At 31.1% G+C, this 15,581-nt stretch overlaps 1 protein-coding gene across 1 annotated transcript in view; it reads right to left on the reverse strand.

Moving 5' to 3' along the window:
* Positions 1-15,581, reverse strand: part of LOC113551036 — a 62,307-nt gene that overhangs the window by 24,675 nt on the left and 22,051 nt on the right. Inside the window, exon 2 of the mRNA XM_026953038.1 lies at positions 13,918-15,065. Coding sequence (XP_026808839.1) covers positions 13,918-15,057 — 1,140 coding nt within the window. The 5' untranslated portion in view covers positions 15,058-15,065. The remainder of the gene's footprint in view (positions 1-13,917; positions 15,066-15,581) is intronic.

Genomic DNA, 15,581 nt, shown 5'->3' on the forward strand with positions numbered 1-15,581 from the left:
ATTTTACCTTACTAGTATTATTTATGATCATTATTAATATTATGATCAATGTATAAATAACAAAAAGTTCTAATTTATATTTTATAAAACCTGTAGTTAACAGCTATATTATTTGAACAATATGTCCATACGATAACAATAAATATATAACATTGTAAATCTACTGTATCACTGCATTATTGCAATATTAACAATATCTTTAAAATTTCATGAAGAGTCATTAATATAATTTTAGAGTTATTCAAAACAATCAAAACATAATAATATATTCTCGATATTATCTTAACTAAAAAAATTTTGGTGGTTATATTATTAATTTTTTTTTTAATTTGTTTGTTTTAAAATCAATATATTATATTTTGATTTTTGATAATATTCGAAATATATACATATTAATAAATACATAACTTATTATCATCATTGCAACTTAGAGTCACAATAATTGGGTATTAAGTATAAATAATATATAAACTAAATTTAGGTTTTTATATATATTTGCACAGAACATTTATAAAGCATTAAAATATAATATAAACAGAAATCACTACATAATGGATATTATTACGTTGCAAAAAATATTGAAGTGTACGTGAATAATTTTATATTTCGATTGAAAAGTTCTTATAATAGGAATACAGCAAGTCACAATATTTTCAAATTATTATTTCCATATATGGATAACGAAGAAATATTTCGTTACGATGAGGATTTCGTAATCTAATTGTAATTTTTATGTTTTTTGCTTTAGTGTCACCCAATTAAATAAATTTAAAAACAAAAAAAGAAACCATCTTTCAAACATCTATGCATAATGCAATGTCATTAAGCGATCCATTTAACACAGTAAATTTAGTTTCTATTTTATTTTGACACTTTTTGACAGTATATATTTGTATTTTCTACTTGTTTTTATATGTATGTAAGAGTTAAGCGAGTTAAGCATACCTACTTAATATATATGAATTAATAACATACGTTTACATAACTAATACAAATATGTACAAAGTATATTATCTAATGTATTATTTTAATTAATAATTATTTAATAAATATTATATTGTTCTATCATCAATAATAATAAAATAAACTATTACAATTAATAATTTCATACACACTTTCGATATATCAATATATAGATACCTATAATCATTATGTTTTTAACAATACAACAATATTTTTCCATTGTATGATTTTACAATATACTTATTACGTTTTCATTTCTACAACCGTTATATTTATTAAAATATTTTTATAAACAATATAATAAACCTAACTAACTGAATTAAGTATAAATTCTTAAGTAAAATCATATTGTTTATTAATTAAAACATTATACTCATCGATGCATTAAAACTAAAAATTCAAATTCAAATTTTTTTGAACAAATTATTAAATTTATATTTAATCTAAATTCTGAAAGATTAAACTATTACTATATTAGGATATTATAAGGTATTATCTTAAGGTTTTGGAGTTCACGCAATATTAAACATAAAATGTTAATTATAGAGTAATAACAAATAATCATGTCACTATTCAAAATATCTTAAATGTTATTAATTACAAAAAAATTTATAGCTGGCCTCATAATTAATATTATATTTATTACACAATCTACAAAATGAATAAGAAATAAATTTACGTTGTGTAATAGAAAATTAAATTGTATGTTTTTATGTAAAATATACATATTACATAAATATTATATTAAGTTCCAATTTCCAAATATTTAAATTTTTGTATATAATATAGGTTTAGTCATATATATATATTATATATATATACATTATAAACATTTATAATACTCTAAAAATCTTGTACAATTGTCACGAATACTACTAGATCAAGCTCATAAACTTAGTTAAGTAAACTAAGTTACAAAATAATGAGACCGAGTATTACGAATCATAATTATATTAAATACAAATTGTATCATATTTACTGACTAAATAATATTAAATTGATAAATTATATAAAAAAAAAAACTTATAACGTTCTATATATAATTTTAATTTTTTTTTTTTTTTAATATTATGTTATAGTATATAAATGTATTATTTGTATTGGGTTTACATATATAATTCATATAATATATCATATACATTATTTTTATGACAGCCTTATTGAATGCAAAAGTGTGTAATGATGTTGTATGTAAAAAATGTGGAAAAATATAATAAAATAGTTTATATCTAACACTACGTTATATGACCTATTTGAAATGTTTACATTGCAGGTAATGAAGTCTTCCACTCTACCCACTATTCGTATTAGAGAAAAATTACTTTTCCATTTCATGCATCATAAATCTCGTAAAATATATATTATTTATTTTACTCGAACACCAATATTTGAATGAAAGCAAAAGAAAAAAAACAGATAACTACAAGACCATAATACTGCCACAACTCTCGAGTGTCTTCTATAGCGGCAGAAATAACACCCAATTGATTAGTCTGTCTGTTTTACGCTGTAAACCTTGAAAACCAATAGATTTACCCAAATAAAAAATATTTATCCTAAAACTTATAAATTATAATACATGGCCACATCGTCCAATTATCCGATTAAGCGTGAAGACTTAATTATAAAAAATATAAAATCGCTATACTTATGCGTAATATAGTTAATTTTTAAGTGTATAATTGATTAACATATTAGTAATTTTGAATAAGAAGCATTTCTAAAATAATCGCAATACCATTGATTTAATTTTGTTGATTTAAACAATTTTACTAATTTAATATTTTTTCAAATTCATTATTTCTAACTTATTTTCAACAAAATAGATTTATTAATACATAGGTAGTTAAAATTAGGTAGCAATTTTGCATTGTTTTTTTATTTTTATATCTTTTTGGACCTTTTTATTACTTTTTTTTCAAAATGTTTAATAATATTTTCATCTGTTAAATTGTTTACATTCACTTAATGAATTATTATTTTTAATTTTTACCGTCTATGTTTTTGTAAGCTAATTAAAATATAAAATTTAAAAAAAATATATTTTTACATTTTTTGATTTTGTCTTTTAGTGCATCATTATTGCATTTTTCGAAACTTTAAATACATTTTATAGTTCTTTAGTGTATTAAATTCACAGCGTTGTAATTATAGTAAATACATTCGAAAAATTATTAAACGTAGGTACTTGTACAAAGTTGAATTGGAAATATTTTTTAATGAATATACATTTTACACATATAAGTTTGTAATTTAGAAAAAAAAATACCAAATACTTTAAGTATATTGGCACATATTTCGCGTACATTGGCACATACTAATAAGTACCTGCAGCTATATTATAACATCGCGGAAGACCAAGGTCATGGCGGAAAACCGTAGTTCCGGTATAAGAAGATCGCATTTATATACCTATACTATGTATATACAAGAGTACCTATACAAAACGCACAACTCGCCATATAATATTATGACGTCGCGTGCTCGGGGGTCATTGTTGGTCCAAAAAGCGGATGATGCATTATGTACGACAAACGGAAACGACCAATTTTGGAGAAACGAACAAACCGTAAAAAGCCGATCGGCGGACAATATACCGAATACCGATACGCGCGTGTTTGGTATTATCATGTATAGCGAACGTCATTATAATAATATGTAATGTAACGCGCGTAGTATTTACGATAACAAACGAAGCGGGTTATAATTTATGTACCGATAACAATTCTACCGCTGCAGATGGTGGTTTACAGTTATGTACTTAATATGTGTGTGCATAACAATATATACGTCTTATATACAGACGGAATCGAAAAGAGTTCGTTATAGGCTGGTCACTCATGGAAAGAGAGACAAAAAACAGTATTATAATAGCGATAAGCGCGAGACGAAATGAAGACTGACTGATGGACAAAACAAAATAATATTAGGTATAACATATATAAACCGGCCGCGAGATAAACTGGGACACTTACGGTAAGTTACGGCGGCGACCGTTGTAAATCGGGGTCAGTGCGCGGCGGCTGCAGCAGTCGTTTCCGCGCGCGCGGAGGACTCTCCCCAAGTACGTCCTTGGCACAACCGCTAAAACCACGAATCGACATTCCGGATTTCACGTGTTATCAAGTAGTAATATTATGGGTATCAACTCACTTTATTACCACTCTGCATATAACACTGTTAGTGTTATTATTATTACTGTAAACCGATATAAAGATTATACTGCTGTCACCGGCAGAGCAGTAACACAACTGCTGTTAACGTGCAAGAATTTTGAAAAACGAACCACAACAGCAACCGATTTGCATACACGTGGTGGCGACGATGATCGTAAAATTAAACACCGTTCGCGGAAGACGGATCAATCGTTGACCTCACTTGATGTGTGTGTGTGTGTGTGTGTGTGTGTGTGTGTGTGTGTGTGTACGACCAACGTTATAAACCTACACGACGTAGTCACTAGTCGTACTATTACTCGTACCTATATATTTATTTCAAATAATATAAAATATACATGAACGTCATCAACAGACGCACTTATCGCGCTTATTAAAACTTTGCGTCCGACATTTTCTCTCTTAAGCTGCAATTTTTCGATGGAAGTCTCGACGGTTCAATTTTGTAGTTGAATACCCGGAATATAACATAAGTTGATGCTGGAATGTACGTTTTAAAATTCCTACATATATATCGACATACGTATACACAATCTACACCATTTTCTCTGCTACACGTATTTTATTTTATATATATATATATATATATCGACATATCACTTTGGTAGTGTACACCGTTCGCCAATTAAAAACAACTTAAATTATTTGAACACGTCTGCTAACAATATAAAATGTATACCTACCCAAAACTCGATTATAAAATTTACAAACAAAATAATGTGATATTAAACTGAAGAGTAGGCATTGGAGTAACTCTGCTTAAAAATAACAGAAATTGACTCGTTAGAAACAGGGACATAAAAAGTTCACCTTTTCTTCCATATAATATAATGACAATAATAATGATAATCAATAAAATATAATATGAGCCGATAAAACTATATCAGTGTCAATGTAGAGCTAGCTGTGTACTTTTTTAAAAAATGTTTGTCAAAATACAAAAAAAAACATTTTTTTATATTAACTGTTTTAGTAGTTTCCATAGATTGTCCCGAACAAACATAAAAAATAAAAAGCCCGTAAGGGACTTTCTTTAAGGTATAAATACATATGTGAGAAGAGTAGCTACATGCATGCGCGATGCACAAGTAAAACAATATAGTATAGAACTGTTGCATAGTCTGCATATTATAAATACAACAAAGGTATACATGATATAATATACGACTAACGGAAAACATTCACAAATTTCCATGATATTATATTATAATATTGTGTATGTAACTTGTGTACTTGAATATTCTTTATTTTATGCGATTATCCGGTTTCAACACGTGTAAAACGTTTACGGCAATTCCGGTTGTAGACAACTGCGGCGGGCGTGTAGACGTTCGCCTAAATCACTTATTATTATGGACGGCGAATGCGTTTACTAATTCATATATATTATTGACTGAACTCATTTCCGAAACAAGTTACACTGCCGAAACGTTGACAAAGTAAATGTAAAAAAAAAAAAAAACAAACACGACGTACTATACACGTACAGCTGTTTTGGACGTGTCCAGATATCCTACATAATATTATTACCATAAACCCGAACGATAAATGAGGACGAACAATTACACTCAAACGTCGCCGCCGCCACTAGATCGATAATTATATATTGCATACGACACTAATAAACACCTGCGGTAAAATAGGATATCCGGTCAAATAATAAGATAATCCACTGCCGTCACGTATCCGCGAACACAGATCGGATACAACGCCGAGTCATTGCGTTATATACATGATGAATACTTTATCGTCCAATAATTACGTAATTCGGGTGCATTTCAATTGTGCAAAAATCTCGTCCATAAGCGACCGCGAGAACTCTGCTCGGATCGCGTTACGGATTGTTGATAATAAATAAATATATGTAGAAAGGTCTGCGCGTGGAAGACGGCGGAAGGGGTGGAAAGAAATTTCGGTCAGATGACGTAGAGAGGAGTAGAAGGAAAAAAAAAATCTCCCGAAACAATAATAATCTCGGAGAACAATGCCGCGGCCGCCGAAAATTTGCGATCCGTTGCGCGCTCTTGGGATCCGGTGATTAGACACCATTCGTTTTTATGTGTACGGGTGGGTGATATCGCGCATAAGTGCATATAATGTTATTATTATATTTGTGCGTGGAACGCGGGCGAGGAAGTTTCCCGTTTTCCGACGAGGAAAAATATTTGTGTTGCGCAACCGCGCGGTGACGGTTGAAAACTTGCGTGGGCACTGGCTATACAATATATAATAAATAATAATATACGTACTACGTAACACCGCGGGTGAACGTTTCGGTCAGAGAAGACTGCGCGTGTTATATATTATATATTTAAACATAATATTTATAAAATGTACCGGGTCGATGCTTTATCGTGAACCCGGCAATATAAATCTTGTTTAACGCGATTTTATTATCGTTACTATTATTTTTATTTTTATTTTTCACTTTAGGGGTAAAATTATTAAAATACAATTGAGAAATATGCGCACAGTAATAATATAATATTGTATATTTGTTTTGTATTATTAAAATAAAAGTAAAATGCCCGTGATCAGCTATTACCTGCAGGTCTGTGATGAGAAGCATTACCCTATATATTACTATTGCGAATGTTATTATTATGATGACACGAGTGCGGTGTGATTTCGAGTATGTAATTACTAATTGTATTATTATCATTTCGGAGACTGGAGTATTACGCGGCTGGGTAAGACGTGGTTTTAATGTATGCGAGTTTCGTCTGACTTTCGACCATATAATAATATACAATTTCCTAATAAAAAATGTGACATATACTCGTATATTATATTATATTAGTACACGATTCAATTATATGTTATGGCCTTATAGGTTATTGTTATCCATTATTACGTTAATATTATACGTGAATATGTCAGTGCTAATACATCAAATTATTACTTTAAATAAATATAATAATATAATATATATTATTATGTATAAAAATATATACTTACTAAATATTTTAATTTAACATTTTTTTTTTTCAATAATTTACAGTTTGTGGGTGCCTGAATGATATAATTAATAACAGTTATACTAAAAGAGTATAATTTGAAATATTATTTCAAAATCATGAACGTGAATTTAAATAATTTGGACATTAAAATACATTATATTTGTGTGAAAAACCAAATGGAAAATAGAAATCATTCTAATAAAGTTAAGCGCTGGAAACAAAAATCTCAAGATACAGCTCTATCTCCAATTATTTATATTATGTTTGTATCTACGTAAGGTTAATGGTTGAAATTTACAGTTACGTAGACAATAATGGATTTTACTTTATTCCTACTCTACCTGCAATTCGGCTTAGCAAAAAGCAGTACCAGGTATGATTTGATTAGATGATTAGCTTTTTTTAATAATAATTTAAAAATATACTACAATAAATCAAAATGTACCTACTAAAAACTAATGAACATCAGCATCCAACTATGAAATCGCGAGTTGCAATATTATTTAAAGAATGTACTTTTCCAAAATGATTTAGATATTTGAACGTTAAATAGTAGCTAGATTTAATAGATTTATTAAATATTCAGCATCTAAAATTAAATAATCATATTAGAAATATCATTATACAATCAAGAAAACTAATATAATTTATTTTTACTGCTAGATAAATAATCAATAAACATATTTTGCAACGGTATTATTAATTCAGGATTACATAATTGTTTGGTGTAGTTATAAAATCATTCTAAAATATCATTTATTTTGTCATTTGCTCAAAAGGATGTAATAAAAATAATTTAAGTAATCTAATAATTTTTTTTCAAATTATCACGTATACATGAAAATAAGAAATAGACAAATTACACAAGCAACTATAGTTATGTATATTATGCTCTATCTTTAGAAGTATTAAAAAAAATGTCAATAACATCCCTGATAATTTAATTATGCTATAGGTATACTTATTTCAAATATATAGCTAAGTTTAAAACATCGGTTATTTAAAATATACACTTATAAAATAAAGTACATACTGCAATTAAAAATCTTTCCTTACAAATTAAATTTTAAAATGTTTATTCATATTATATATCATAATATCGTATTAATTTACCCTACTCGTAAATAATTTGTTTTATTTTCATAAGTTTAAATGAGTACATTTACTCTCCGGTAAAAAATTGTACCTCAGTACACCATACATCGGACATTATTTCTATTTGTATTAATATTTAACCATTGATTATAAATTATTATCATTATTTTATTTTGTATGATGATAATACTAAAGGTTAAAGATGCAGTGTAACGTAATAATATACATAAAAATATACAAAATACAATTCTGATTTGTGTAGTTCCGTATCCAATCTTTTGTTCCTAGATGAAAATTTAAGTGCGGAGACACTTGCCATATTTTATCTGTAACCTGTAACTACTATACGGTATAAAATTACTGAACAGATCCCACTTAATATAGGTATATGCACTTTACAAGATAAAAACGGATTTATTTTTATTTTTATAATGGAGCGCCCATTAAAATGACCCTTATGTTGATGGTGAACAATAACAACTTTTTTTTCCTTTCAATATTTCAAATATTATGACGTTCATCGCGTGGGTGCGAACGGTCAAAAGTATATTGTACCTATATTATTGTGTACGAAGACACGTGGGTGGTGAAATCGGCTCAACGTTGTGACCAGTGGAATTGTTGTATGTACAAGTATTGTGTTCGTTGGAATTTCAACGAAAATTATACTATCAAATTCTCGTATCATTAGCATACCGGGCGACTGAATAAAAAAAAAACTTATACTAGATAGGTACTTAAAAAAACGGTCATTTAAAATTAAAATAAAATGAATAACTGAAATAAAATTTTTACGCTTATCCAATATCTGCGAGTAATCGTACAAATATATAAATATATTATATACTTGGATATAGTGTAAACATTGTACACGGTCACTGATTATAAATTATTCGTTTTATAATACGCACTATCGCATTATTCTCTCAAAAATGATATTTATTCGATCTATTTACATAACAATACAAATTACAAACACAATCGTAGGCACGTCATCGCATACTTTTATATTATAAGTCGTCGACACTGCAGTATACTTATTATTTGTATATATAAAATGACAATCCTATTTAAAAAAATGTAGATATTCTATTTCACACGATTATTATAAAATGTATTAGCGATTATATATAGTACTTTTAGAACCACTATACCTGGTAGGACAGCCGGAAAAATTAGGTCTGTTCACGGGGCCCGTGTAAAATGCAATTTAATTCTCTATGTTACATAATTATTAATGTTCATTACACGATTACAAAGTTACATAAAATAACGTATCTTATGGCTTCTAAATTCTAATATCATTATGTTTGTTTTGCAAGTATTGAAAAGAAAATATTTTTCCATTTTTCATAAAATATAAACCCTGGTAATCCTCAAATACTTAATTCCGAAGCGCCAAACACATAATCTTCCAACGTGACTTCCGTCCTGTCTACCTATATACATTGCAGTCAACTGTCGAGAAAAATACGTGTATAATAAATAGGCGTAAAAATATATAGGTAACTATCACCAATACGAAACAGCTTAGCGGATTTCATTTAATATTGATTTACATACTTTAATATGCTTAATATTTTGCAAGTGGGCCTCCATGTTCCAAGCTGATGTGTAAGACAGTGGGTGGTTAACATTATTTTAGGTTTTTATTATAGTCTATCATAAAAATTTACACATATTATAGCGCCACTGTAGATTATTAAATATAAATTAACCTATGTATATATATATATATATATATATATAATATGTATATTGTATAGACATTTTCAAAAAAAATTAAAATGTTTGGCTATATTTTCTTGATCAAAAATAATGATATTACTTATATGGATTGTCTACCAAGTATACGACGATGAATGAAATATGACGAATTTGTTTTTTTCTAATAGGTATATGTAATAAAAGAAACTCAATGTAAATATAATAATATGTGGTTATAAATATGTGATTTACATCATGAATGACCAATAGTATTTTGCTAACTGATTATTTTAATTTTAAAATCAGTAGAGCACCCCACACATTAAATATACTCTAACTGCACAGTTCTAAAATAACTGACTAGCTTGTTTCTCTATATCTACTTTCCGGTATTATTTAATAATATTTAAATAACTAAACAGCAAAAAAAGACCATATTGAACAAACATAAAATCGATATCACAATTCAAAATAATACTTATAGGTATTTCAGTATTTGAAATTTATTTATACGAAAACGATGGTTTATGAATGAAAAACTATTAATAAATATTAAATAACATATATAGGTACCAATAGTCGATACTATAATAAAAAGCATTGCGAAAGTGACTAAAACATTCAATCGGTTTCAATATTTTGTGTAAACCGAAAAAAAGTATTAACGTGCTTCGAGTTCTAGAAATAATTCAGATTTTACAGTCGAATTTAAATCCAAGTTGTGCGTGACATTGGCAGTAAATAGAATGAATAGGAGTACTATTACATGTTAGGTACATTGGGAGTGGAGAGTCGCGTTTCGCGTGATCCTACAAACCCGGTTTTCTCTTATTGATTTTAAACTTCGTGGCGAACCACATTGGAACGAACAGTACGACGATTGCGGTTTACGATCAATTGGAGCACGTAAAAATGTGTTACTTTTATTGATTTAAAATGTTTTCCTATATTTTAATGATGACTTGGAAAATAAACCGAACACATGGGTGAATCAATGGCTTAAATCAGTTAAACCATAAAAAAAAGTATAATAATTATTTTTTACGGGATAAGTAAACGCGTTTTAACTTGAGTTGCTATTTTATTATATAATTTTTTTTCAACAATTCATTTCAAAAGAAAAACCCTTTCAGATATTATATTCTCTACATGTGTCTGTATAACACTCTTTATAATATGTCAGACGTTTAGAAAACGCAAATGGCTGAAATGATACCAATTACAATACTGCGCGATAATAATGGGTCTCAACGTGACAAAGTACTTAGAGTTGTAATGGAAGATACCCGCCACGCGTATAGTGTACGTTTTTTAGAAATTATATTTTTTTACGCGTTTATTATATTATATTATACAAACGACGAAATAAGAATACGACACGCGATTCCTATATTAGAAAAATAGAAAGAAAGTTAGTAACCTATACATATCGATCGCGAAAAACGTGCACGTGGAGTACGTGACGAGAATATTGTAAACGTTATTTTTTTTTTGTTAATTTTATAAACTTCCTGTTCTAGCTATTATAATATTATTACAAAGGTATGTTACCACCATATTTTCTGGTGGAAGTAAGAAGAAGGCGCAGGTACAGACGGTGTAGTAAGTGTTTATTATTTTTATATTTAAGACCGTTTTTTAATGTGTACACTTATCAAATAATTATCATAGTGGTATATACTTCTTAACCAAATTCATTATACGACTTCTCCTACATGCAAATAATTTAATAAATATACGTATAAATTGTATTATATAAAGGGAGCAATGAATATATTATATGTATTGATTTTATAATAATGATGTATGCCTTTTCTATCTGTCATCAGTTTTTTCTTTTGGAGCAGAAAAATACTTTGATTTTCAGCTTTAACTTTTAAGGGTGGTATTTTATAGAAAATCGGACCTAATTGGCACTTTGAAAGGTCAAAGGTAAAAAATTCAGTATTCTTTTATGATTTTTTACATAAAATCCGTTTTTGATAAAATCGACTTTTTTTATTGTTATCATTAGGTATATCAAATATTAGCTTTAACAAATGGAGACATTATATTTACATAATGAAGTTACACTAACAATAAGGTAATGAAAAAAATAGACACATCATAACTACTACATAATATTACTATTGTCATATAGATTTGTTAAAATGAAAACTTCGCTACATCATACCTTAGAATGCAACGTGAAGACGGTCGGTTATAGATCGAAATTAGCAGCTAAAAGTTCGTCTCACAGCACAACACCAATACGTACAATGGAGATGGATAGTTTCGTAATACTGATGACTGACAGAAAATATCGAAAATATCCGCCGTCGCAAATCTATACCGTAAACAACTTGGTTATTGCGGTTCCTTCCGCGATGCTTACCGAACATTTTTATTACTTCACTAGATTTTTTTGTCGAGCGTTTCGGTGAAAACTTTCAAAACTTATCCTTCCGCGAATTTTATAGTGAAGTTCAATAAATACGATGCACTCCGTATACCATCAATAACCACGGTAATCTCGGACGGTATGACTGTTCGTGTCATTATAATATAGGCAATATGTCGGTATGTGGATTTACGTACAGTCTTTGGAAAAAAAACGAGAAAATTCAATATTGGCAGCATTGCACGTATGCTGATAATGAATTGTGTTGAACAGTATTATTTTTGGCACATTGGCACAATGAGATGCGTTTATTAATTATGGACAAGTGGTTAAGTTGTGCATTTCACAATGTTAGAGTACTTTTTCGGGAATGTTTACATATGAATGGACATTATCTTATGCACTTACAGAAATCAATTTTAAAATATGACATTTTTATCGTTACACGGACCGCTATATTAGATAATATGTTAGAATATTTCATGTTTTGGAATTATAAATATATTTACTTTTGAGAGTTATTTCAAACTTTTCTATTTTCCCGGAAGATCCTGTACTATTACCAGGTAACGGTTGTATTTTTATTGGACAACTACAAACTTACAATAATAACGGTCACAGCAGTCCAATTTACAACAATTTTCTATCGTGCCACTTATTATATGATTATCATTATGCGTAATAATACACTCTCGTCATAACTCTTAGACTATCCCTTTTTTCCTTTTTAAGCATTATTATTTAGTGGCCCACGATTGATCCATTATATTTTAATTAACCATTAAATTAGTCATTTGTATATTATGTAACCCGGTATAAAAACTAAGAAATTTTTGTCACTTCGTGTTATTTATTTATTTTACATTATGGTCATCTATGGATCTCATACACTAGACCAAAACTATACAAATGTATTAAGTATGGATACAGCGATGCGTCCTCGAAATTATAGTTAGAGTGTGCATTATTTTTAAATATAATATATTAATCACAATAAATGTTAACTAAAAAAAAAATAATAATTTAATAAAATGCATTTTAAATTTTATAAAATATCTATAACAATTATAAAAAAGACTGTAATTTGTCTGCAGTACAAATAATTATAAAGTTACAATTACGTAATATAATTTTTAAGAACTAGTACAAATATACGCTTCTCGGTATATTTTATTAGGTATATTAAAAAAAAAAACCAATGAATTGTTTTCCTAAACAACTTTTGCCGCTAGATCGAAAGTAAACAAAACCCTGACGCTATAATACCTAACTGTTAAACCAATTCGCCCAAAAATAAAAACTAAATAATACAAAATCTTGAAAAATTTAAAACAAATTAATCAGTTGAGAATGCATATAATTATACTATGCAAAAGCATCTAGGAATATAAAAATGATATATATTATTCACGAGTAGCAGCATGAACACTGCTTTTGTCGCAGTGAGGTAAAACAAATTTTAAGTGAATTTAATATTAATGCGATATAATTATTTTATAAACTTCTGCAAAGTAGTTGACAAAAATAAAAAAAAAACGTCAATGCATTACTTATTATGCGCATGGCTGTAATATGTATAAATATCATAATATTATTTTATAAGGCACTATAAATTTGAAAATATTTTTAGACTTACCAGTACGGGCAAATGGTCGACAAAGTAGCACATGAACAGTATGGCCACCACGTAACCAATGCGGACGTCCTGGACCAGCGACACGCGCTTGGCCAGGCACGGGGCCCGGCTGTTGGTGGATGTGACGGACACGGACGCCGCGGTGGACGGCAATTGATACCGCGAACCCGGGCCACCGCCGCCGCCGTAACGGTACGGTCTGATGGTGGACGCGGCGTAGCTGTCCCGGTCGCTGCTCGTCAACAACGTGCCAGAGTCGATGAGCCGCTTGGTCTCGTCCATCCTGCGCAGCGTGTCGTCCTCCGCGGCGGCGGCGGCGCCGTTCTGGTGGTGCACCATCGTCCTGGGCGCGCCGTTCAGGAACGTGACCGGCGGCGCGTTACCGGCCGACGGCAACCGGAGCAGGTCGTTGACCAGCGCGCAATCGGTCCGGTGGTATCCTCCGGTACCGGTGGCCGACGTGGTGCACGTCACCGTCGTCCGGTCGCTGCAGTCGCTGACGCTGTGCCGTATGCCGCCGCGGCTGCAGCTGGACACTGTGGATATCTCGGACATGCACGACGACAAGTCGGACGACGAGTTGACCAGCAGCGGGTTGGGGCCCTTCCGGTGGCCGGCGCAACCGAACGCCGCGGACGCCGCGGCCACGGCGGCCAGGGACGCGTGCAACACCAGCGAAAACACCGCGTACCGGCGGTCGGACGGCGGCGCGCACGGATCCGTCTGGGCGATCAGCGCGGCGGCGCCCACGCACGCGCTCACCACCGACAGGCTGGCCAGGTGATAGAGCAACAGCGGCCGGCCGCCCGCGGCCACCGTCCGCTTCTTGCGCCTCAGTCCGGCCATCAGCGCCAACGACGCCAACGTGCCGGCCTGCATCGTGTGCGCGGCCGTCCACAACCACTGCACCGCGCTGCACATGGCCGGTTCATCCGGCCGGAACAGCGACAGCGCCGAGCTCGCGGTGCCGGCCGCCTGTTTGGCGATCGCCTCAGCCAACAGCGCTATGAGCAGCGGGTCCGACGGCCGCCACTGGCCTCGGCCGAACCACAATACCAGTATCGCCCAGCACAGCCATACCACGGACAGAGGACCGCCGATTCCCGTTGTCAACCACACCAAAGCCTCTGAATGCATCATTCATTTTTCTGAAAATTCCAAACGATTTAAATCATTATTATAAAATGTAACAGGTATCATATTATTATTATGCTGAGCACACAGCTGTTTCGTTCGTCGTATCGACTTATCTTATTATTATTATATTTTTAATACAATTACAACTATGTTTAGAATTCTTTAGACACCATGAAATCAAATTTTTTATCTATAAAAACTTAAGTGAAAAAACTTCCAATTTAGAGCTAAATTCTTCAGTTTCTATTGTAAAAACAAACAATATACTATTTCTACATAGATACGTATCATTCCACACAATTACACATTTGCAGCACACGATATTATTACTAAAATGTTCGGTGAGGATTAGGTGTATCATATACCATTCATAACTTGCTTCGAATTATGTAGTTATAATTTGCGGCTCATAACATCAAATACGTGGTATAAACTAATTGTTTGTTCACAGCCCATTTTGATTTTTTACCGTGATTATCACACCACCATGTTTGAAGTTCAACCGAAAAAATCTCGATTTTACTGTA

Source organism: Rhopalosiphum maidis, chromosome 2 (genome assembly GCF_003676215.2).
Source record: "Rhopalosiphum maidis isolate BTI-1 chromosome 2, ASM367621v3, whole genome shotgun sequence".
Lineage (NCBI taxonomy): Eukaryota > Metazoa > Arthropoda > Insecta > Hemiptera > Aphididae > Rhopalosiphum > Rhopalosiphum maidis.